The 26,160-nt window shown below is 40.4% G+C and overlaps 1 protein-coding gene across 2 annotated transcripts; it reads right to left on the minus strand.

Moving 5' to 3' along the window:
* Nucleotides 1-764: 764 nt before the first annotated feature.
* Nucleotides 765-25,751, minus strand: znhit6 (zinc finger HIT-type containing 6). Of its 2 annotated transcripts, none has more exons than XM_068707681.1 (10): nt 25,577-25,751; nt 25,005-25,070; nt 22,750-22,856; nt 22,408-22,493; nt 21,065-21,168; nt 11,986-12,054; nt 11,653-11,733; nt 9,273-9,353; nt 4,606-4,730; nt 765-2,377 (listed from the first exon to the last, which is right to left on the minus strand). In XM_068707681.1, exons 1-10 carry the CDS (start codon nt 25,657-25,659, stop codon nt 1,977-1,979), a joined length of 1,203 nt encoding a protein of 400 aa, XP_068563782.1. In that variant the 5' UTR covers nt 25,660-25,751; the 3' UTR covers nt 765-1,976. The 2 variants fall into 2 exon arrangements, with proteins under 2 accessions (XP_068563782.1, XP_068563784.1); XM_068707683.1 differs by lacking the exon at nt 765-2,377 and adding an exon at nt 4,020-4,431.
* Nucleotides 25,752-26,160: the final 409 nt, after the last annotated feature.

The following is a 26,160-nucleotide window of genomic DNA, read 5'->3' on the forward strand; positions in this document are numbered from 1 at the left end:
AAATAGGCTTGGTAGGTGGATTTTGGCACCTTTGGACTGAGCCAAGCAAGCAGTTCCCCGTTTCCCGTCTTTATATTAGGCTTGTTATCCACCCATTTTAAGAGTGGTATCAATCTTCTCATCTAATTCAAGACAAAAACATAAATAAGCGTATTCCTCCAAAATGTCAAAGTATTACATTATATCTTTGCATGATCAAAAGTTGTCAGCCCATCTTTGCACATATTTACAAAGATTGTATATGAAAGAAAAAGCTACATAAAACAATATTTCTGCAGCAAAAAAAAGAAGAAGAGGAAAGCTATGCTTTGGGCCGGTGATGTTAATTCAGCAAACTGTATGAAGGCCCAGCTGGATATTGTATGAGCACATGGTCTGAAATGTATGGCAAAACCTGAACATGGATAGTAAAACGGCACCTAAAGGACAAAGGAGTGAATGAGTTCAGGGTCTCTTGTGTCCTCTCTTGCCGAGGGATGCGCAGTCAAATGTGAGATCATTGCCTCTGACTGCAAAAGGGTGGAAAATGCGTCATCACAGGCCAGACATCAAAGAGCGCCCGTCCATAGGGGTTAACGTCCAAAAGAGGTTAGCAAAGGTTATAAAAACACAGGCCCCACCAATGAGCCGTACAGTCAGTTATTACTGGCGCTCTGTTGTCGTAATAAACTAACATTAGGTAAGAATACGGTACACGGAGGCACCGCATGCGTAACAACATTCACACAGGGAGACACCCCGGAGGTGTCAGAAAAACAAGCATGTCAACATGAACTTTTATTAGCTGATGGAAAAACAAGACTAATGGTCTTACTGAAGCTTGACAGAAAGGACAAATTAGTTGAACTTCAAAAGGTGATGGTTTGCTTTAGCTTTCAATTAAAATAAATAGTCAAAAGAGGGACGCAACGTAATGAGTGAAACACACAGACTTCCCTTTAACTGCTGAGCTTTATAATAATAGATCTGTTATAAAGCGTTTTTCAAGATGCTCCGACTCTTTACACGACAGAAAAAAAAGATTCTACATAGCTAAGAACACACGAAAAGGCACAAAGTAGCATAAGACATTCAATCAAACAATACATGCCATTTGTTCACAAACAAGCTTTATAATGACATTAATTAGCAGTAGAGTACTTGAGCTTTCATTTATATCACATGATCTTCACCAGCAGATGGAGTTTGCCTACTTGGAAATGTCGATGCGCAAAGTTATTTATTTTTCTGAACACTTGAGGAATTCTCATGAAAAGTTGACTTGAGTTTCAAAGTGTACTACTGATCTTGGAAGCAGGACTTAAGAAAAAAACAAACTTGCCTCAAGGTCCATTTATTAAGTGTTCTGGAGCTTTTGATCGAATCTCATGATCATTATGAACAGATGAGGTCTGATGAAGATGATTAAAAGCTCCAGACGAGCTAATAAACGTACCCCAAGATAAGGATTATAGAGATCAGCAGATAGAAAGGCAGCCAAGTGAACTAAAACATACAGGTAAGATTACCTTCAAATTATATTTCCGTTGTGTTTGGTCTGCATCTTCCACAGAATAACACAAATGCAAAAAAAAACAAAAAACTAAATTATAAACATTAACACTGAATTGATTCCATTTATACAATACAAAGGTATTAACCAGTGTCCATTTCTCAAAACAACATCTTTAAAACAACTGAAAACACTGTCGGGTTGCATACTGACACAAGATTGATGACTTCCTGTCAGATATGTCTGCCTCCTCATTCATTTCACCCTTAACATCTGGGCATTATCATTCCAGTCCACAGCTGTCAGCAGCATTAGCTGACTCATTTCCATCGTGACAGTGATGGATATGAACAGGCTCAGACTATTTCACAGCATCATCCTTAGTCATGCTGACATCAGCACTCTTTTCTGACAGTTCAACTGTCATCAGAAGGAACCAGAGATGTTCTCAGTTACACACTGATCCCCTGCTGCTGTCTCTGTGTTAATTAATACCGTCTTCAACATTCACGTCCACGCTGTCTTTTAGTTTGTCTTTAATGACCTCCATGTCAGTAGCTGGGCTTTTGGCACAGTCACAGCTTTTACCACATGAAGAGTTTTCTTCAGCTTTTCCCTCCTCCTCCTCCTCCTCCTCTTCCTCTTCATCATTGCTGTCTATGATCTCTCCCTCCTCTAGATCTCCCGTCCCTGCTTCTCTCTTGGCCCTTTTCACGTGTGGACGTTCACTTTCAGGGCTGGTCTCTGGGGCTCCTGCCCAGATGTTGGCTCCCCCGGGGTTGCAAGCTCCTTGTAGGGACGGTGAAACTTGGACGACACCCTCCTTGTCTTGGTCCACCCCATCCTTGTTTAATGCAAAACGTTTGCAGGCTGAGGCAGGTTCAGCTGAAACAATATGACCCCGTTTGTGTATTAAAAAAAAAAAGCGTAATATAACACAGTTCTTGCAACAGTAAACTTCTACATGTCCAAACATATACACAAGTGATCAGAGCGGTCAGTCGCACAAAAGATGGTTAGAGCACAGCTGGGGTTAAAGCGAGAAGCAGAGGAAGAGTAAAGACAGTTGGGAATGATGACGCTATGCTTCGGCTCCATGCTGGTTTCCAGGAGGAGGCAGCGTGCCAAGCAATTAGTTATGCAATAAAGTAGAGTGGACACGTGTGAAAGAACGGATGCAGAATAAATGACTGGAAGAACGATAATATGAATTATCAGCAATTACTCCCCACAGTCGGCAGATTAATAAAACGCATGAACCCGTTTGCATGAAATTCACTTTAAAATGTCATGACACTTTTGCCAACACATTTTGAAGCGGTTCTCCAGCTGAGCCTATAATATGAAAGATTAATGTCATTCAGCTTTTATTCTGTGTGCTGCAACACAAGGCAATTAAAAAGCTATGCCTCCAATTAACCATTTATCGTCGACACGGACCATTACTTACAGAATTTAAAGGCCCATCATTTTTTTTTTATCTTCAATTCACATTTGCATGTTCAGAGTTATGGGTCGAGTGCAGTCTCTCAACTGAATATAAATAAAAAAATACTGCGGATGTAAACAAACAAGGCAAACGTAGACTTAGGTGTTGTCTAGTGGAAACCTTTTCATTCTGCATCTGCAATGCATTTTTACTTAAGTGCTTTACTCCATTACGCCACCCAGGTGGCTGGCAGTCGTGATGCCGTTACATATGGCTGACAGTGATATGTTATTCAAACTCTTCTTCAGAAGCAAAGCCTTCTTTACCATTTTCTATCTCAATTGTCTTTAGACTGGCACTAGTTTGTTGAGGTCTGACTGCTTTCACTATAGGCAGGTTTGACCCATCCTCTGGCATGTCTCCAGAGAGTAGAGTATTGTCTTTGCTTACTCGCTGTCAGTAGGTTTGGCTACACCTAGCAAGCTAATAGTGAGAGAAGCATGCAGTCACCTTAATGCTAATGCTTTGGATGGCATGTCCCAAAGTGAGAAACGAAGGGAATTCGGATTAGTTAATCGGCTTAACTTTTTGTTTACATTTTGTTCATAACTTATTATATAAACCCTTTCCCCCCTGCAGAGCTACAAAATAGTGGTTACATTTGGAATCGTCATTTAAAAATCTGACTGAAAAAACGGGTAAATGAGTCATCAAAGAGATGCTGTAAGAGCCAGCATTTACTGTATGAATGCTGTTTTAACCCGATTACTGAGCTGCTGGACCCTCAACATCCCTTTATCCATACAAGACGTGCCGTTGCCACAGTGTCCGACTGCTGTTTATCACTTCCTGCCCACCTTCCCAGGCCACGGCATTCGCAATTATCAGGATTCTATGGCTAACATTATACCAAAACAATGTGGCACCAAAGGCCTTATCAGTGAAAACAGGCACACGCTGAGACTAAAATGACCTCATTCAGCCCGTCTGGGTCCGACCGTGTAATGATACTGGATAGTGTGGTCTTTTGTGACCACACTAACCCTATTGAGATATGCACAGTTTGACCACACTGTACACATTTGAATGGGGACAAACTGCTGTAAGCTTTTTAATGATATGCAGTCCTACTTTGTCACAACTTTTCTTGGCCCTAAACATCCAGAACTGGAGGAGGCAAACAGGTGAGAAAAGCCACAAGCTGATCTCCTGTTTTCTCTTCTTCTGTCATTTCACAACTCATGAGATCACCGTTCAAATGTAAGCCGTGTTTGATCCTCTTTCTGGCCACCGTTGCCGTTGAGGTGAAGTTGGTGTGTGTGACGCTGTGCAGAACACCCTTATTTCCGTTGGGGTAGCATGTTGCCATAGTGAAAAATAAGGGAGCAGGGAGTCTCAAAGTCTCAGCTGGAGAAAGCAGGACGTGATACAATGCTGAAGGAATTGGGGAAGTGGATAGGGGTTGGTGTTTTGGGGCTGCGTAGGGCTTTGACTCACGTATATGTCCACCCTTTTGTTGAGTTACAGAAAACATAGGTGAAAAAAACAAGCATTAGGCTGAATATAGTGATGCTAGTGAAGGTATTTGTTGCTAATAAAGCATTAGTAGGTTAGTGTCGGTGAAGAAATTAGTACGAGAGCAGGTGTTAAGGAATTTATGATGTAAGATAATGGTGTTATTTACCTGGTCCTTTTAGTGGAAACTCCTTCCAATGATCTCCGAGTACAACATGCAGCACAGGATACTCAATGAGTATTTTGTAGCTCAAGTTGTCCCTCAGGGTCTTGTGAATGTCCAACTCATGGTACCTATTTCAAATACAATTGAAGCACAAAAACAGGCGATTACAAGGCAGCTCAGTTACATCATGCTGGGTAAATGATGTGATATTAGGATCGTTGTAGGTAATTTCAGGTTTGCTAAGTAGCGAGAAAAAGGGAGCAAAAAATAACCACTGTTGTTGAAACTCTTTAACTAGTAACTGCTGTGTTTTGTTTCCAGCCGCCTGTGGCATGTTGACGGCTGAAAATCCTTTAAGGATTGATAGAGATTTGAGTCATGGCTTGGCACATTGGAGATCCTGCTTGATGTCGGTTTCATGAGATGGAAACTGACTATACCAAGAATCAACAACATCTCTCACATAATGAGGGTCTCTTACCCCCTCCTTCAGCTCTGTGTGTGAGATGACATCAGTCTAGTCTTGTCTCTAAGTAGTCCTGTCATGCATTAGGGATGCTCATAAATCACCAGACTAAATAGTTAACTGGATTCTTGGGAGACGAGGCTTGCCTCAACACTAAACTGATTCAGGACCATTCAGTTTAGGGTGTCATCACCAAAATACAAGGTATCATATATTTTGGGATATATACAGTAAACTGGCACCACCGCCAACAACTGTCAAACACGTGCCAGATTGAAGATTGTTGAGCCATTGTTTGTTTTGCTAAAAGCAGAAGCAGACTGAGAGAACCGCCCAGGTAGACACCCACTCCAAAAGCCAATCAAAGCACTCCGCTATAGTGTGACATTTACAGGTCTTTACTGGCGGGGCCAGCTTCCAAGAAGCCCTCCCTTCCTCAGAGAGTTTCTCATAGGTGGGCTAAAGATCATTTTGCACGATCCCACAAATAAACAGCTAAATGTTTTGGCACTTCCTGCAGGACAGGATAAAGGAAAGGAGAGATAGCCTGCGGGTCTCAAAACATGCCGGACATTTCTTGCCACAGTGCACATGGTTGCAGGGTACTTCCGGCCCAATCTCCACATCAGAAGAAAAGAAATAGCCTATTTCAAGACAGATTCTAGTGTAAAAGGAAAACAAACCAACAATAGGGTCAAAAGTTAAGAAACTGCTGCTGTGTGTGCGAAATAATTAAAGAAAGCAGGATATCTACAAGGACCGCAACCATTAGCAGTGTGCATACCAGACATAACCGTTTCCATTTAATTTGTTTTTATGTCTAACGTGTCATAAATGAAATCTTCACGGATGTTTCTTTTATTTTTGTGGATACGCAAACTAAACAAAAACACAAGTGTTTGTAAACAACAGCGAGAGAGGGGTAGATGGCAGAGCAGACTGCGGCTCTCTGTGGTGTTGATGCAATTGTTAAAGCTCTGGCCATTTCTAGAAACACGGCTGGATGGCTCAGCCAACAACACGCACACATCTGGTCTCTATATAGTGTTCTAGTGAATGAACTGAACAGAGGGCAAGGCCGATGTTCTCTTCACAGAGGTACCTTTTATTTCACCCACTCCACTGCTGAGACCCATCAGGATATAGCAGCGGTGAGGTGCAACGATAAAGAAACAATACAAATAATCAATAATTGAAACTAATCATTTTGAAAGATCTGATTAATTAAGTGCAAACATAAATTGAGCATGTCCATGGCTGCTTCATAGGTGGTACCTGCACTGTTTTATGAAATTGATGTTGAATTGATGTAAAAGCCATCCACCACTATCTATAAACTTTTTTGATTATATAGTAGGCTTATGCTTATGCATTTTAGAATTGAAAACGAGATGTTTTATGTGTACCAAATGAGTGAATCACCAGGCCTTTGAGGAGAAACCATCTGAAAGCGTGAGCTGTTATCTCCATATTCGACAGATCAGCCCTTCTCCGCATGCTTAGCCTTAGAGTGTGGGCATTCAAAACACATGCAGAAATATTACCACCATCCCAACTGTGACACTGAACAATTACGCAATACATAATCTGCTTGCTATTTTAGTAACAATACCCAAAAACCAGTCCAGCATTGCAGGAGACGTGAGGAAGCATCTGCTGCACAAAAACAAACTTGAAACATGGCTTTAGGGCGAGCTGAGGGAGAGCAGGCTGGATGGGTTCAGGAGGGCTAAGGAGAGGGTGTGCCACAAATATGTGAGAGAAAGCAGTGGTTGGATGGGACAGAAAGATCACTGGTTAAAAAAAACTGAATGCACGTGCACGTGCACACACACTCTACTTCTGGCATGTCAACAGAGTGGCTGAGAGGAAAAGAAGCAGTAAGGGATGGGAGGAAAGGGCATCTTCTAGATGTAAGGAGTGGGCTGAATGAAAATAAATATAAAAAAATAATAAAAACAAACATCCAGAAGGGTGTGAATGGTTCTCTTGATGCTCGGTCTGTCTCCTTTCCAGTAAGAGAATGTTGACCGGTTACACAGCTATGTTTATTTTAGCACAAGAGCTCCTTTATTGGAGTGGGTTGATATTCCAGTAGACGTTCAACAACATAAACAAGCAGCCGTGCCCTTTGTGATAGCCATGACTACCACTGTCCATGACCTCATAACTTTCAAAAATAGGGTCTTTCTTTAAAGACTGCGTTATTCAAAAGAAACGTGAAAGCTCCTTTGCGGTAGCAATATTTAATAATATAATAATAACAATAATTCCTGTTGGACAAGTGTCCTAATTTTGGCCTACTTCTATTCAGCCGTCCTCAATATAATGTTGACAATAAACACTAAGAATTGACTTACGGACTTAAAAGTCCTCCATTATATCAATCTGTACTCTAGCTATTAAGGTATGACAGGCAAAGGATAGAGAGAGGGAAAGTTATGCCACTGAATTACTCATTATCACTGACTTGACAGGACAAAGTCTGATTCACGACTTTGACTGTATCAGACTAATGGACGTTAGGAGTAATTCATGAAATATGTTCGCCGGCAAGCGCTAACAGGTGGAGGACAACAACTATTATGACTCAATTATTATGGCTTTCTCAGGAAATGTCTGCGTCTACGTACATCTCCATGTTGACATGTTCTGGAAATGACACATGCTTTTATATGGAGGCATGATAGTAGATGCTGGGGGTCACACACTACAAGAAGATCTTTCACCCGGAGGAATTTCCGATGAGGTGAAGTGACACGCACGTAGTTGTTGTTGGAACACATGTCGACATAATAAACTTTTTTCCACGTGTCATTACAATTCCCCTTTAGTAGAGCAGTCGCTGTGTTACGCGTTAAGTTGATTCATGCAAACAGGTGCAACAACAACTTTAGTCCATGTCGCAAATGCAAACCGTTCATTTGCCTCCGATCCGGGCTCCAAAAGCTGTCGCCGAGTGCAAAATCAGGGCTTAATTCCTGTAGTGTGAACTAGGCATTATCAAAACTACAAATATTTTTAATACCATTATTTAATGCTTAGTCAAACTAGTATTAACCGCTCTGTTTCAACAAGGTTAGGCTGAAATGTAACTGTGGTGTTTCGTCGTAAAATGCAGTGACTTGAACTATGTAAGAGTAGACGAGCTATATGTTGAAGGAAAAGTCTGCTAGCCGGTTGACTAATGTATGCGGTGTAAAAGGCCATCGGCTTAAGCTAATGGTGGTCGAGAGATAATGACACATATAAACTACTCAAACTTTCATTACGTTCATGTGATGGTTGAAAGGTGGCAGCCTGACAGCTCATGCTACATCTTTGCTCGCATGTCACATCTCTACACTCGTCTATCAGTAATTCCTCTCCATTAGCTGCCATAAAACGTAATCTACTGCTTAGAAAGTGTGTGACGCCCAGAAACCAAAGGGGCATATGTGTGTGTTGTAGGGATGAAGGATGGGGAGGTTTCATGACGGGGGCAATGACTATAATGAGCACCGAGGATCATCATTCACTCCATGACGAAGTGGGAATGGAGGACAGCCAAAGAATCCGAAAGTAGGTGAAGCAAATGGGTGCCATCAACACCATTCCCTGACCCCCCCACCCCACACACACAGAGAGAGAAAGACAAGACAGATGGGACGGGAAGAAAGAGCACACAGGACACAGACAGACAGACAGACAGACAGACAGACAGACAGAGAGACAGAGAGAGAGAGAGAGAGAGAGAGAGAGAGAGAGAGAGAGCGTGAAGGGAAGCAAAGACAGAAGATGTAGATACAAGTTGCAAAAAGTATTTTCTTGATCAATGGCATTTCTCAATGTTGGCATCAACGTCAAAAGGGGAGGAAAAAGCCCTCTTAAGGCCTTCCTGCCAAAAGTCTGTGTAGCACTGCAGGAATTTACAAGTCAGTGATGTCATGTTCCTAAACAAATTATTCAATGAGATATCCACTGAATAAAACCGTCATGAATGGCCAATAGAACGGTCACATGGACCGGATGCTGACAGTTTCATTGTATTTTCAAAACTCATCCACACATCTGAAATTAATATGAACCCTGTATCTTATATTTAAATGATATATGTGTCTGTAATATGTGTCAGTTTTACTACTGTACTACGTGTCACCAGTGGTAGCTCATTGCAGCTGAGATTGAACAGCATCAGCGTGTTCTGTATGTCAGAAAACCTCACCTGACAGAGTTAGCCTTTCTCCCCTCTGCTTTCATGAAGACTTTCACGTGATCAAACGGAGTGCGCACATACATCTTCAACCTGAAACAGAAGTTCACATCCACGCGGGAGGTTAGAGTCTCGACTGCAGCCTAAAAGAAGAGAATTAAAAACATGGGTCTGTGTTTCTTAAGCTGGTCATCATCAAAGGGCTCATTGACTGCAGCACAAGCGAGACCCAAATGTACACTTGTCTGGTATGCTGACTGATGTATGAATGGCTTCTGACTGAGGCTTTCTTGTGTAAGGAACAATCCTTGATGCGACCGACGGCCCACAACACCTGAGCCCGCTGTTAACAGCCGGCCAATGAGCCGTGGAGAGTTGAACCCCACTCACTTGAATCTAGAGTAAGCAGTCTAAATTGTTTGGCACTGGACCAAAGTTAGGCATCTATTTTTAAAAGTTTCTCCAGAGAGCAATATGCTCTGGCTGGAGGTTTTTACAGTAGACTGTTTACTGCTGAATGTTATCAGTAGGTCAGAGGAGTCAGATTGCTGATCTGTTAGAGGTTCATTTTAGAAATACTGAACGTTCTCCAGTCAAAGGGCCGGCCTTGTTCAAAGACTGCCGTTCATGTTGGGAGAAACATGAGCCTTGGAATTTAAAAAAAAAAGTGAAGCAAGAGCATAATTACAAAGATAAATGCAGTAGATTGAGATTGTGGTAATTAAACAGACACCAAACGAATCCTGTGTGACTGAAATTGGATCGAGTTGGTTGATATTAAAGATGAGGACATAAAATGACCTTTGAATAACAGTTTTTAATAAATTCACAAACTTAAATTTCCCCTTAGTTACATTAAGATAAATGTAACCTATTAAAAGCAGCCTATTCATCTGCTCTATGGGAAACATTCACATTCAAGTTGAGCCCAATTCAGACAAAGTGTGGTGGCACAGATCAGTGTTCAATTTATTGATACATTTTTTTTGAGGTGTAAACTAAACGATAGGACTGTGATGAAACACATCATTGCTGGTGTTAATATTACATTCCTCAAAAATCATGCCGTGGATAGAGTTAGGCTCAGACCTGGGGGTAAAGATAGATATTAATAGAAAATAGAAAACATATTTGAAAGTCGCTTATTTTGTAGGGCTCTTGTACACTGATTTATACCTATTGTGTGACTGAAAGTTGACTTCAAAACCAAAGCTGCAGTCATGGCTACAAACACCCAGTATTTTTAGATAACAAATGGTGAGGATGGTGAGTAAATCTGGAATACAACAGGTCTTTGTATTTTTGTGTGACAATACAAAAAGTTCATATATGCTATGTAATCATCCCAAGACAATATGATGCATTAGCAGATGCATGGAAGCGCCTCACACTGGTGTTGGGTTTAGGGGTTGTGTGTTTTCATACCATGCTGTATAATAGTGTAGATATGTATCTGTATCTGCATTTCAACAGCAATTGTTGTGAGCGATTCAATTAGCTTTGTTTCCCCCAGTCTCATTCCTAAGTTGTTATGAACATTAGAAACCAGTAACTAAACACAGCTCCACAGTCGCTGCCAAGAGCAGAACTGCTCGTTTGAACTTTTTAGGAGAAAACAATGGGCTGAGTAGCAGTCATTACTGTTAAACTCAGAAGTCCTCAAAACTATATTTCAAAGTGGTGTTGACTTCTGGGTCTATTATCACATTGTGAAGTTTCCTACTTCTATCCATGAGCCCAGTTACTGAAGTTCTTTGACTGAATGGATCACACTATGCTGAGGTTTCTGGCTTTGCTTCAGGATTCAGGAGGAACTTCATGGCAGTAATTAACTCAATATAACTAAAGCTACATACTGTACACTTTATATAATGGACTTGGACACTATGGAAACAGCTTTCACTTCAGCTTTCACTCCTGTAGCAAAGCCCCAGCACCCTAACCGAACACGATTCATCCATGTGAATGAGCTGCTTGGCCATAGTCTGCCGTGTATGTATAATATAAGAACATGATGCTGTGTCTATCTTTTAATGATGTGTGATGAATTTACTAGAGATGCACCGATTGAAATTTCATGGCTGATTTTTATTTGAAATGTTATTCTTTTACTTTGATAGTCATCTACAAGTGGTTGTTTGCATAAAACACATATTTCAAATGATTAGGAAAAAAATATTGTATTTGATTTAAATATTTGCTTTGATTAAAAGAAAATGATTTGCATTAGTAGTTTTAATGATGTGTTATAAGCTGCTTAGAGCTCGTGTTAGGAAGTTAAACAGATCATAGACTGTATCTGTATCGGGTAAAAAGATGGATCTGTGTGCCGTGCAAATAATCAGAAAAAAAATATTACATGAAACTGAAGTGTAAATTTGAAGAGGCTCACTTTTGGCGTGTCACAGGGTCCGACTCTGTAGGGTGGATGTAAGGGGTCAAGATCTGCTCCAGGGTCTGCCTGTCGGACACCCTAAAACAAAAAAGACAAAAGTAAATGTGAGAGAAAAGATTCTATTGTTAACATTGTTAACATCTAAATCAAGTCAAGTTATAATGGATAATGTCTCTGGACCACCACATGCAGACGGTGCACCCACACGGTCTATCTACCGAAATGTTCCCTACAGCAACAACCGCTTCTTCTGAGTGTTCAAACAGAGCTGATCATTTGCTCTTTGATGGTTATAATATTCAAGAAACTGAACATTGTTGTGTAACTCACCTCCTCTGACTGAACTCTGTGCTGCTCTGAGGAAAGATGACCTTCAGGTGCCACAGGAACACTTTCTCTCTAAATGAGACACAGAAAAAACAAATTTTTACTTTCAGCTTTTGAAACACAGTATTGCTTGTTGCCTGTTATTCACAGATGAAGTCACCAGTGCTCTCACAGTACTCCCTTCACAGTCAAACACAAACGCTCTTGTTTTAATTTAACAGCATTAAACGGATTCAGCCTTAATCTGTCCAAGACAATATGCCTGGCTGCTTCCAAAATCTTGTCCATCTGTGTGACTGTGTGTGTGTGTGTGTGTGTGTGTGTGTGTGTGTGTGTGTGTGTGTGTGTGTGTGTGTGTGTGTGTGTGTGTAAATGAATAAACCAGAGTCACCATGGAGACCATGACATATACACTCAATACTAGGACAGCAGCTGGTGGATATCACATAATGATCACTTCTTCTGGGGTAATGCTCTGGGCAGTAACTATTAAACATGGTTGGGTTTTTTTTGGGGGGTTGCTGGGCGTGCTCTACAACCAAACATGTATTCACTAAACAGCCGCTGTGTTCATACTCACTAATGTCATCATAGTTCAGAAATAGACAAGAAATGTTAGATATCAAACAGTTTGGGAAATATGAAAAACAAGATGCATTTCCGCCTTTATTCTTTTTATAATAATGGATTAATTACTAGTAATTTAGTCAGCCTAAAAAAAACATTTTGACACATTAAAATAATCATTAATAAATCATCACTAACTCAGGCACTACAGATGATGACTCCTGTTCCTAGAGCAGGAATCTCCATCCGGCTGTCTGTTTTTTTTTTGCATATCTCGTGAACAGTGGCTGAATTGCTGGGGACCCCATAGTGCTTTGTCCAATTTGGTGCGACAAGTTCAATATGGATGAAATTTGAATAAACAAGCACACAGAGCTACATGGCTCTGCAGACTGAGTCCAGCATGTCGACCCGTTCTGAACAGGCATGTTTTAAACGGGCACTGAACTAGTGTAGATAAAACCAAGAAAAACATAAAACGTATAATTTTTGCTTCTACCCGAGGAAAGGGATATCATCTACTGGCACAGGCATCAGTAAGTCCTGCTCTGCAGTAAACCCGTGTACCTCACATACTGAGCTGAACTTAACTACAAGGACTCGCATTGACAGAGACCACAGAATTTGCCATATATAGGGTGGAGCTGATTCATCAACCCATTCTCCATCAGGGTGAAGGGACGAGACCTTGATGGATCTGAAGGATGAAGATGAAACATGCAACGCATAATTGTAAGGCACAGAGAGGACAACTTGTTATTAGGGCTCACCAAAAGAGATCCGGAGCAGAACTCGGAGGTTTCTTTTGATATTTGTAATATTAAGATGTTTCTATCTTTTTTTGACTTCTCGAAAAACAAAGCTCTGCAAAGCTATCTGCACAGTACAAGTTGTGGTTTCCTTTTGAAACACGACTAACTAGAATTCTGTAGAGTGCAGATCTCTGCCAGATGTGTCTGCAACAACCACTGCTGTCATGTTTGATTGAATGAATTCTATCTACAATTGAGGCCTGACTGGGAACTTAATTCATACTGGAAATCTAACGTCAGCCCAGACCAATCTGCACACATTCTGCACACATTCACAACTAGGGCTGGGTATAGGTCAAATTTGAAGAAAATGGTACCAAATTTCAGTGCTTTACAGTAAATTCACCATTGACTAAGCCTTAGTCACGACTTAGTCACTAAGAAGCATTGGAAACAAGACATACTTTCGCCTGCAAGCCACATCAGAAACGTTTCAAAATGAGATCCAAAGTGTGGCCAGTGTTTCCCCTACACCCACTACTCCTACGTGCCGGCACTGAGCTCCAGACAGCCCCGGTCCAGTTTGATCCCCGTCCGTAATCACAGCCGCTGAGCTTAACACCATGAACCTTTTGACAGCAGGCATTGTTCTGGTTCTCGTGAGGTTGTTTTGTGGATCAAGATGGTAGCATTACACAACATGGGGCATGTTGTTTCCTTGAAAACAGAAACAGGATAAGGTAAGAGGAGTTCAAAAATGTAGAAGTATATGCAGTACTGGTAGAACACCCAATAAAAGGTGGTTATGAGTTTCCACTTGACTGTAAGAAGAGGGTGAAAGGGTAAAACCTGTAGGTAGTGAAGGCAGCAGCAGGCATGTTGGGAGTGAAAACAAGCTGCCGGGAGGTGATTCCCTCGAAAACTGTAGACGTACCTAACACCTCTAACTCCCTTAGTCAGAGGAATTTATGCGTTTGCTCACTTTTGGCTGAGTTTGTGTGTATGTGTGCAGGTGTGCAAGTGCAAGTGCAAGCAAATGAGGGTGGAGCACCAGGTGTGATGCCATTATTCTGTCATTACAGCAAATGGAAACTATGTCTTTCAATGGAAAAGGGGCTTGCCAGAAGATGCATGCAATCACTTCAGGCAAGGCCAGCGTGCATACCTGGGATAAGTGCCATCATTCATTGTCGGGGAGAAAAGAGGAGAGAGCAGCATATAAAATATGTCAAAACAGAAGCATCACTGGAAGAGGACGACTGCTTTGAATACCAGGACCTGCTGACAAATATCGCGACGCATGGCCTCGTCCTTCAATTTATTGCATGCCTGTTTGAAAAGATTAAGCGCTTAAACTACACAAAGATTATGTTGAAAGGTTTATTACCTCCACAAAAATCCCATGCAGTAAGCTATCTGCTACATGGTATGCATTAAAAGGTATTTTCTCCTACAAGAGGGATAATTCATCAAACAGCTTGTTGGACCACAAGAACTAAGCTTAACCGGAAAAAATAGGATTGGTGTATGACCAGACTAAAGGGGGAAAATATAAATGTTACATACTTAATTATGTGTGTTTTGTTTTTGTCTACATGTGCGGAATAATACTCTCCAGAGTGGAACAGTTTTCAAAAGGTAGGCACGAGGCAGGATATCGGCTCTGAAAGTAATAACTGACGTTCTGTTTGTTTTATCTAAATCTGAAACCTGTGTGTCTGGAGTAAAAAACATTGAGGTTGCAAATTATTTTCTTTAGTTGTTTAAAGAGGATGGAAGTGGTCATCTCTGCTTCCCAAGTGGTCGCTGTTTCTTCTTTCTTAAATTGGTAGCACAATAGTTTAGTATTCACTATGCTAAAATCGCTAATTTGGACTTCTTATGAAAACTTAAAACCTATAAAGTAGGAAATATACTTCCACAATATTCAGGACGAAGTTTTTACTTTCACATTAAAAAAGCAATCTTTGAGAAAAGAGGTCGTTCCTGCTAATGTTTAAATTAGTCAACGTTGCCCTAATGTTATAAGAGTTGCATATATATGCAACTCTTATAACATTAGGGCAACGTTGACTAATCTATATATCTCTATATATATATATATATATATATATATATATATATATATATATATATATATATATATATATATATATATATATATATATGCAACTTTGCTTCTCTCTAAACTTAGCAACTGCCAGCACTCAGCATCCGTGAGGGAGGCTGAAAAATAAAGCAGACTCAGGAGGATGGATGAATTCATTAACAAAAACACACACTCTGTTAATTAAGTAAGCGATTGGAGTTGCTTGTGCCATCAACACTAGAGAGCAGAAAGTCTGACTGGTGGTCTGGCAGTCAGAGCAGATCCATCTGGCTGGATTAAGAATCAGACAGATCCAACAAAAACGGTGCGGCATAAGGAACCTTGCGTCTCGTGTATGTGCCCGTCAGAGGTAGATGCCAGGATTTGGGTGGCAAGTGGGTGCCGGTGGACTGAGATGACAGAACTTTGGGGCCTCTCTGCTGAGATGCAACAAAATAAATCCAGTATCCAAAGCCATGCACAACCTCAGAGGGTGGAGTGCAGAGAGGCTGATGAACGAAAAAGGAGAGGAGACAAAGATTACAGGCAGCTGCATCGAAAGACTCCGTCTGTAAGTCCTGGCTTGGGCCTGAGTTTCTGGACAAATGCCGTCATGTTAAGTCATGAGTGCGCTTTCCCTGAAAAGCTCAGAAGCCACTTCTCCTGCAGTCTAAAGGAAAAGAAGATGTTAAAGTGTGGAGGGACTAAGTATGTATGTGTATGCCGAGTCTACAGTCACGCTAGCTGTGATGATCATTACTTGGGAGAAGAAAAAAAAGATCGTTGAAAGGATGACAAATGGAGAGACAATTTTGCAAGTCTTAAGGGTCTTACCACAAACGGGGGGGGGGGGGGGGACAACATAAACTTGGGTCTGATGTGGATAGCTGTTAGCTTTAGGTATCCTTACATGAACTGACGTCTTGGACCAATGTAAAGTTAAAGGGTAACCCAGGTCAATAGGTTTTACTCTCTGGGTATCATGAATATTTTTTTCAAAAATTGATTGGAATCCATCCAATCACAACGTAGCCACCTCTAGAGCCACATATTAGTGAGGAAGGTTTCATGGCCAAGTCATTAACACCAAAGTTTTGCTGTAATTAATGTACTTAATCATAATCGATGTAATTAATGTATAATTAATTTCAAACAACACATGACAAGCTAAGCATTCAAATTTAGTCAACCAAACATGACACCTGGCAAGTGTGTTCTCTCTAATCCATGCAGCACACTCACATTTAAGTGCAAAAATGCATTAATTGGCTTAACTGACGTACTAAAACTTTTCCATTGTCCCAGATTTGACAAGTGCATTTCCACGTCACCTTCACAGCAGGGGAACAAGACCAGACTGTTTTGCCTTGGTGATAGCACTATTTCACTATGTTCAGCTTTTTATTAGTTTTGTAGCACCTGGAGAACACAAGATTCCTTGTGGTCTGGAGTACTGAAACACTGCCAAAAGAACATGTAAACATGTAAACATTCCTGTTTTTGCATTCACCCACCATACAACCGCATTGCAACTGTGCTTCAATAGCTCCACTACCATCTCCTGTGCCGTGCTACTGATGTAGCACGACAATTTAGTAATCTGTGCCTTTGGATTAAATGTTTTCCACCAGCGAGTCATAGGAAGGCTTTCATTATGAAGCAGTTAAAAGAATTGCTGATTTAAGGCTAGAACATGCTTCTCCAGAATGTATGTAGGACGAGAATATTTGACATGTCAACCAATCTCATTTGAAGGCAAAATTGTGCGTCTAAAGTGGAGTGTTTGTAATGCACAAATCATTCTGATGATTGGCTCTTTTCAGAGCTGGCATTAACATGCCACTTGAGCGATCCGATCACAAGTGGACATCTCTCAGTGCATCTCTTCACATCTGGAATTACAATGCATCTTCACGTGCTTCTCCAGAGACCACTTGTGATCCGACTTCCCTTCCCCACTTTCTATGCAAATAGACACGTAGTAAACACGTGGCTAACACAGCGGACGTTGCAACATAAAATTACAGAAATGTCAGAAGTAACCTACATATTCATGAATTCAGGTACATTTTATTAACATACAAATATATACAGTATGTCTACCGGTGGACCCGGGGATGTCCGTGCCGCCGACAATGCTGTCAGGCATTACAGGTTTACAGGTCGCCCGCGCAGCACAAAAGTCAAGCCAAAACATCTCAGCAGCCCACTGGTGGTCGGCTGTTAGTTGAGGAAGTGCTTGATTTGCAGCACTAGTTAATGCCAGGTCTGAGAACATATCAGTTTCCTTTCATGCAAATAAGTGTGCGTGTGCGTGTAAGGCAAGCAAGACATTGTTTTTATGGATTGAGAAGGATCTCTTAATTATGATGTAGCTCTACGAGAAGCCGTTACACTGGGACGTGCATTGTTTGACAGCCGAACAGAAAACAGTTCACTGTTCTTCAACATCTGTCAATATCAGGGGACAAAATGAGGTCACCTCAAACCCAGAGAGCTGGGTTAAGTGAGGCTGATCTACAGTAGGATGACATACATGGCATGAATCCACAGCTTCTCGGATTACTAATTATCTCAAGTTATTATAGAAATATGTAGTTATTATCCACAGTAACTGCCTCTGCAATGTGTTGTCCAGTCCACTCAGGCTGTCCATAAAGGAAAATGCCCCGCCATGCCAGGCAGACGCTGTAGAAAACACAATTCCACCCAAACACAGCTACTCCCAATGTTCTGCCAAATGCCAGCTATTATATACTTACCCTCCGAGGGCTAGACTGAGAGGCAGCCTGGGATTTTTTTTTATTTGTGTCTATTTTTTTTAATTAGTCAACGGCAAAAGGTAGAAAGTAGTTGCATGGCTATTATTTAGCATAAAAATATTTAATCAGAGAGATACATGCTCACAAACTCCAACACATACATTCACACTTATACAAACACACACACACGCACACCATTGCCAGGCATGAAAGCTCTCTAGTCAGCTGTCTGCCAGTAATGATCCTTCTCTGGCAGCTCGAGTGCGTAGCATGAATATGTCGCTAACCAGCTGCAGTCGCACTGCTCACACATCTGCTTTTTATATTATGTACTTGGTACATTCTGAAGCACATTCTCTCTCAATCCCTCGCAATTTATTGTACACCTTTCATCCCCGTCCCTCGTGTCCATTTGCTGGTCTCTGAATGGGACACAGTTGCAGTTACTTGAAACATCTTTACAGTGAGACACAGTGAAACTAACCAGACTAAACAAAGAAATAACGCCGTGCAGCTGGCCAAAGATTCCTCTCCTGAAAGTGCAGCAACAAAAGTAGAAATATTCTTCTTGTGTCTTTTGCTGGAGCGTTTGTGGGAATTTAGCAACCTTTATAAAATAACAAAAACGTAAAAGACATTCTCCATCTGACAAGTGTTGAGTTGGGAATGAGGACTATGGAGCTGGAGGGTGGGCTGCTACAACCTGACATAATCTTGTCTCATGCAGAGATGTGCACATTTAACTCATCTGCAAAACACCAGAGGCAGACATGACAGAGGGGTAGACTTTAAGGATGGAAAAGAGGGTGGTGAAGGGGAAAGTAACAACATCAAACCAGCTGGAGAGACCAACAAAGGATTCTTTTTTTAGTGGCAATCCTGACTGGCACCCAATGTCGTCCCTGGGCATTTCAATAACCATTTTCCCCTCATCCCCTCTTCTATTCTTCCACAGAGGGATTAGAGTGGCAGGGTCCGGCCTCAAAAGAAATGGTAAAATGATTGGCAGAAGGTTGTCCAAGAAGAAAGAAAAGTTGCCAAGACGCGACAAGACCACCAGTAGAACCGAGCAAATTGGGAAAAGTGCCCGGGCGAAATAATGACTTACTACTTCAGGGTCTAAAGGAAGTAATACGCCTCACTTACAAGTCGGCAAAGTCGACCACACTGAAATTATTTCTCCCAAAAACATTAAACTACCAACGGGGGAACGGTTAAATAACAACACCAGCCTTGTTGGAGGTGTTATAATTTGTGCTAATTGTAATTTAAATAATAAAATAATCATCAAAATACCACTGTACATTTGTTTATTGGCCACAAAGAGTCTTTTTCTGTTACATTTTATTCATTTCGCAGTAAAGTCTAATAAAGGCTTACTGGAAGATCTTTCACATTTTGTGATGGGAATTACTGGCTTTAGTCAACAACACCGGGGCTGTCCAGCCACAACGCAGAGCAACACACTCAAAGACCATTCGTGAAAATATCACACATTTGAATAGTGATGAAACTAGCAACAGACAAATCACAGATGAGGTCAACAGCTCAGGAACAGCTGGGCACCGACCTTCTCTCTGCCAACTCTCTGAAAACCAGGGATGATACTGTGCTCGTGTAGTTGTACTCGTAAAAATACTCCGATACAACCGCATCGTCGGTTGATAATGAGTCGCCCAGCTGCAACAACAACCCCAAGCACAAACATGTCCATCATGTATGCTCTTTGACTCCTGGCCCTATACTATCTCAGCTTGATGATAGACGAAATGATGCTCAAATACATTTTAAAACCGTAATAAAACAGCATGCCTTCAAAAGGTCTATTGATGAATGACTACAATGTGTAATTTATTAGGACAGAATGTGAAACAAGTAGCCTAGTTATGGTTTTTATGCACCTAATCCTGCAATAGTTTAGGGATTGTTCCTTTAACTGGTAATGAAACAGAAGATGCACTGCCTGTTTCATGCCTAATGATGGCTTGTCTGCAGCATAGACTATGGTTCTATTGCTCCTCAACAACAAGAGTGCATGTGTGTGTGTGTGTGTGTGTGTGTGTGTGTGTGTATATGTGTGTGTGTCTGTGTGCTGGTTAGAAGCTCCAAATATACTGAAACTGACCACATCTGACAAGGGCCAACATAATGGCACGTTACCATCTTCAAAGGGTCTCCACCTGAACAGGATTCAACTTTTGTGAAATACAACAAAACTGCAAACTCAGAAACTAGTGTGCTAATGTCAATAACACCTCAACTGCCCAGGTAAAACATACCAGAAATAGGTAGATGTCTACTGACATCATCATCATGCACCAGACTGCCATACGAAAACCTGAAGAGATCCAGGACTAGATAGAACTGCTGTTGGGGCTTAACAAGAGTGCCATCCTGTGGTTCAGTAAAACATCACTAATCAGAAGCTCATTTGCTCAAGACAAAGCAAGATTCAAGTTCACCAGAAAGCTGTGCCGTGTTATCTTTGACTGAGCACATCATTAACAGCCTCAACATGTTTGGTGTATTACCACTACTTGTGTTTGCTACAGTACGCTTATGTTCTGTCTTTGCTATGATACTGTAGTACGTGTAACAGATAATTAAGAAAAAAATGATTATCTATTTCATCATGGTCACGATTTTCTCAAGACAGTAATAGGAGTATAGAATAATGAGGGTAAAAAGAACATCTTTTTTACAGTTAGTAAGGATATTCTTTAGCGCCAAAGGAAGTGATGAGCCCGAGTCACTAGACCTCTGCAATATTGACTAAATTAAATCAATTTGTTCCAAAATATGTGTTGCTCTTGTGAACACTTTTTTTCTAAAACTACAGCTAAGGCTAAGACAAATAACATTCTGTTTCCAGTAACAATATGTTGTTTGTATTCAAGTTATTTCATTCTTACTTCGTGAAGAAGACAGTAGAGTTTTCTTTGCTCTTAGTGAAGGTGATGGGGAGGAACCTCAATGTGATAAACATCTTCCTGGCGTTGGCTGCCAGCCTCTTTGCCTATAAAAAAGAAGAGTAAAGATAGTACAGTACATTATTAAGGTTTAGTAAGAGACATTAAAAGAGAAGTTTTAAAAAGGTACGGCTATACACAAGGCTACTAACAAATTGCAGCACTTGCAGTGTTGCAGACTTATCCTCAAATCCCAAAGCTTATCATGTGCCAAGCAGTTATCTGTCTCTTAGAATAAGCTCATTAATTTGATTGATTTGTGATCGCTGAAGCAGCCACTGCCTCAAGAAATTCCAGAAAAGAACATGCATTACTCTGAGCTATCAAATATTATGTTGTCATGTAGAAACAGTACAGGTGAAAGCTGGCTGGAAAGGACACCGAATGTTACATAAATGAGTGTCTGTGGTTTGGCGCCACAGCAGTAAGCATTGCATAACCACTGACACAAATTAGACCAAGTAAAGCAATAAAAGCAGAGGAAAAACATTCAGATGAGGCTGTAAAGCTGAAGCTAGGTTTTTACTATTATTGTTTTCATCTTTTTTTCCAAGAGTAATGTGCATTAGGTATCTAATTTCTCTCTTAGTGTGTTCTCATGTGGAACTCAAGTCTCAATGTTTGCATTTCAGCCAATTCCCTATAATTGCATCCCTATTACTATATATCCTAAATACATTAGTTTGTGGTTAAATTCAAGCATTAATTGATACTGGAGATAATAAGGATATCACACAAATAAAACAAACAAAAAAAGCTAAAATCATATACACTAAACTCTTGATTCGTTACAGTCAGATGCCTGAGAGGACTACTCTACATTTTTGTTGCAGAAAGTCCTCTTTCCAAATAATCCTTAATAACCTTACTTTGTACACAGGGTTTGCAAAAAAAAAGTAATGTTTTGTACATTGAGAATAAAACACTCTGACAAACAGACTGACAATTGAAAAGGCAGAAGGAGACAAAAATCCTCTTAAATGACAAACGAAATGGTGATTCATAGTAGTTTAGTTTTTTATCCTGAATATGATTCACCAACCGAAAAAAACCCTGATAACTTTTGGTTTTAAGTATTTGAAACCCAGCATCGTGCACATTCATGTTAACTTTGATCTGGTGCATTGCTGCGTGTCTTGGCATGTTACAGCCACCTGTTGATCAGTTGGATCAAGCGTGTGCAAAATAAACAATACAGGGACAGACTCCAGAGGGAACCCTTTAAAAAGGTACAGTACTCAACATTAGGCACACACATGATATAAATTCTTAACTCAAGGACGTACTCTTAAAGTGGAACGAGGAGTTTGGATGAGTTTGTCTCTGGTGGCAGCACCAGCAAATCGTCCCGTATCCTCCAGAATTCTGTAGTCTACACATAGTAAACAAGAGTAGCATGTATTTTTATAACACCACACATTAATAAAATGTGCAACAGTTGTTTGTCATGCGTAAAGAAACACACATCTGCTGCCAACAATGACAAAAATAATATACTTAACAACCCACTTTCTTAGTTTGAAATTCTACTTAACCAGAAGAAAAAAAAATCGAATTCAATAGTCAACAACAGCTATAACTATTCTTTCAGTTTTTCAGTCATGGGAAGGTGTAAAGAAGATGCTCACCATTGAGAAGTGCCATTTCATCAAATTCTGAGAGAGTCACAAAGGCAGTTTTATTTCTGACTCCACTGCATCCCGTATCGTCCTTGTGTTTCTTCACACACAGCAAGCTGGAAAATATGCACAAACAGAATTTGTTATGGAATGCTTCAACTGTCTAAAAGGAATTCAGAATGGCTTCAGCTCAGCTTGTTCAGACAGCTGCATAAAGGACAGCAAAAAGAAGACTGGACAAAGACAGATGGAAGACAAATTCCAACAAATGTTATCTAAGGACTGCTGGTCTGCTGAACTGAGGCCGACAAATATGAAACAATGGCAAACACCTTAGACGAATAACAAACACTGCAGGTGGACAAACACAACTAGATCAGCTAAAGAGGTCATCATCATCACTCTAGAAAGCATAGCAGAAAGACCCACAGAAAACAAGCTGATGTTTCCTTGATTCATATTTGTGTGGACAACATCCATCAACTACTAGCACAGACATAGCCGCAGCTCCAACAAGAAGCTCACTTTATTTCTACTCCACTTTCTTCCCAAAACCAACTGATCTCTTTCGGTCCTCGCCAACTTCTTAAATTAAAACATTACTGAAGCTAATATGGTTATTCTAATGTGCCTGCAATTGGCTTTGTGAAAGACCTTTACTAAAGAAATGAGGAATGGAAAGACCCTTTTTGCTGAGAGACAAGTATTTGGCCAGAGTCAGACAAACACTGTGTCCCTAGAAACTATGTAAAAGGAATGCTGAATGATGCCCAAAACAACAGGCATCCATGAGAGAAAAGGTGACGGACATGCCCTGGCACCCTTTGATGAATCTTAATGAAATGTTCAGGTATGACCCTGAATACGCCATTTAGTACTTGAAGGTTTAGCTTTAAATGTTTCAGCATCCACAGAATTTAAAGAAAAAAGGCCATAGAGCAGTGCCATGTTGCTGCATGCAAAAAGTAGAAGAGATTTCCTGTGATTATTGTGTCTCATAAGAAAACGCAGAACTAGACTCAGATGGAATTTAGCTTTTAAGATGTATAAAATAAAATAATTTAATCATAGAAATAGAGCCGACAAACCAGGGAAAATCTTGCTTGCTTTACTTTACTTCTTCTTGCCTGCTGTCCAATACACACACAAATATATTATATGAAAGACTATATAGGTGGCTTTTAATGAAGCCATTGGATGCCCAAAGTCTATTTTTCTTCCCAGTAATACAAGTTGTACAGGAACAGGGTGTTCTATCCTTCTATTGGTGTTCTACTTTAAATTTACTACACTATGCTTTTTGCCAACAGAAAGAATCAAAAGCAACAATGTGCAGGCTCATGGGGCTCATGGCACTGTTAGTATTTCAAGTTAGAGTTTCAAGTACACCATAGAAAGGAAACAGGATTTCTTTTTCAGGAATTTTACCATTTTTGTCATTTTCTGTAACCTCTCTGCAGTTTAATTGCTTTATCATTGAAAACAGTGATTCTCTAAGTGGGATCCGTAAAATAATTTGCTAAAAAGAGAGAGAGCATCTGCGTCAATAAAACAGACCTATTTTGTCCATTACTCCCACCCACATTAGCTTTGGGACAAAACAAACTCATTTAAGTTAAGTTGAATAACTTACTCAAAGTCAGCTTTAGACTGATAAGTTTTAATGTCTGGATTTTTCAGGACTATGCCAACCTTGCTACTGAGAAGTATAAATGCTGTCAAGATGAGTCCAAAAGCATTTTGAATTAAATGATTCTCCGTTTAAAACTATATAGGTAAGTATATAAGTTAACAGAATTCAAAGTGAAATGTATTTCTGTTTATCACTATAAAACAGATCTTAAGTATTTAGGGTGACAGGTTTAAAAAGTACAAATACATCCAATGGCATCCAATAGTGGTGAACACATGCTTAATCTGAGTTACGATTTGGAGGGGGTGCATTAGGAATAATTGTATGTAACAGTGATCATTTTGTCTTAGTTTTTTCCTTTACCTTTAACTATATTGTGACCTTCCAGACTTGTTTATGGACCCCTTGAGGCTGGTTATTTGTCAGTAAAATAACTAACGTTACATTACGTTAAATTGTATTATTTTATTTCATTTATTTCTTACTTTATTTTTAACGTATCCAACGATCTCACTGAGCTTTCTGTTATTGTTATTATTGCCTTGTTTTTGCTGCTTTGACTGTCAAAGCACTTTGTGAAGGTGCTGTATAAATAAAGTTATTATTATTATGACTTGTTCAATATTCTCACCTGCAGGAATGGGCAAGACAGGCTGGACATGTGTACTTCGCCTCTTCTGAGCCACACACGCCACAACTGCAGGACATATAACACGTTAGCATGGTGCACACATGAGGTCAGCTTTACATGTGTGAAACAAACTGTGACAGGATGGATAAAAGGGACACCGGAGGAGCGATAACCCACTGGACTAAAATACAACTTCTCTGAAAAAACACGAAAACTTCAGACACACCACACTTCAGACATTTAACGTTAGCAGTTATTATATCAATCGGGTATCAATGTTTAAGCGACGAAGCTCATAGAAACAAGACATGCAAGGATAAACACTAAGAAACTAACTAACTTACTACATGCTAGCTTTGTAGCTAACGTTAGCTAAGTCAACTAGCACATAACGTTACTTGGCGCTTTTTATTTGCTGTTAGTAACAACTAACGTTACTCCTCTTTATATCTCTTTAACTTCTACAAAGATAAAAACTGAACTCGAGCTAATAAACATTAACGCACACTTGTTAACGTTAACGTTAGCTCACTAAATCTTGCTCCTGACTTCCTGTCTGTTAAAACACTTACTTGGAAAGAGAAATCTTTCTTTTGGTCCTTTTCAGTTCTTCTTCCAGACAGTTGTTTTCCATTTGTCTCTCTGTAGTTGACATTATATCTGTCGTTGGTACAATTACAGAACACAGGAGAGGAGTACCCGTACACGTTGGATACAACGGAGACCGGTGGCGACATCAAAACAAACCCTCTTCCGCTGGTGGACACCGTGGCTGCACGTGGATATGAGTTCCGGTTGGAAACCTGCTCGTTAGCGCCTCTCGGTGTCAGGGGATGAGAACTACAGCATTCTCCATACATGCGCTATTGGTTAATAATCGCACAAAAAGTAAACACAGACTGTGGAAAATGCAGAGCTTTTGTTTTCCCTCATAGTAAGCTCAGTAAATAGCATTGTAAGACAGTAATTACAAATTAGCATTCTGTGCCCAGCTGCAGATTTGTTTGTATGACCCCCATGTAGCTCTAAGTGTAGACAGTCTGTGATCTATATGTTTATTTGCAAACCTGGATCACTAGTTCACACAGTCAGCAATAGTTCACACAACTGGAGCAGTTGGGGTTAATGTCCTTTGCTGTCGGGCAACTTCGACGTG

Source organism: Cebidichthys violaceus, unplaced genomic scaffold (genome assembly GCF_023349555.1).
Source record: "Cebidichthys violaceus isolate CVI_PGR_0920_01 unplaced genomic scaffold, fCebVio1.0.p SCAF_13, whole genome shotgun sequence".
Lineage (NCBI taxonomy): Eukaryota > Metazoa > Chordata > Actinopteri > Perciformes > Stichaeidae > Cebidichthys > Cebidichthys violaceus.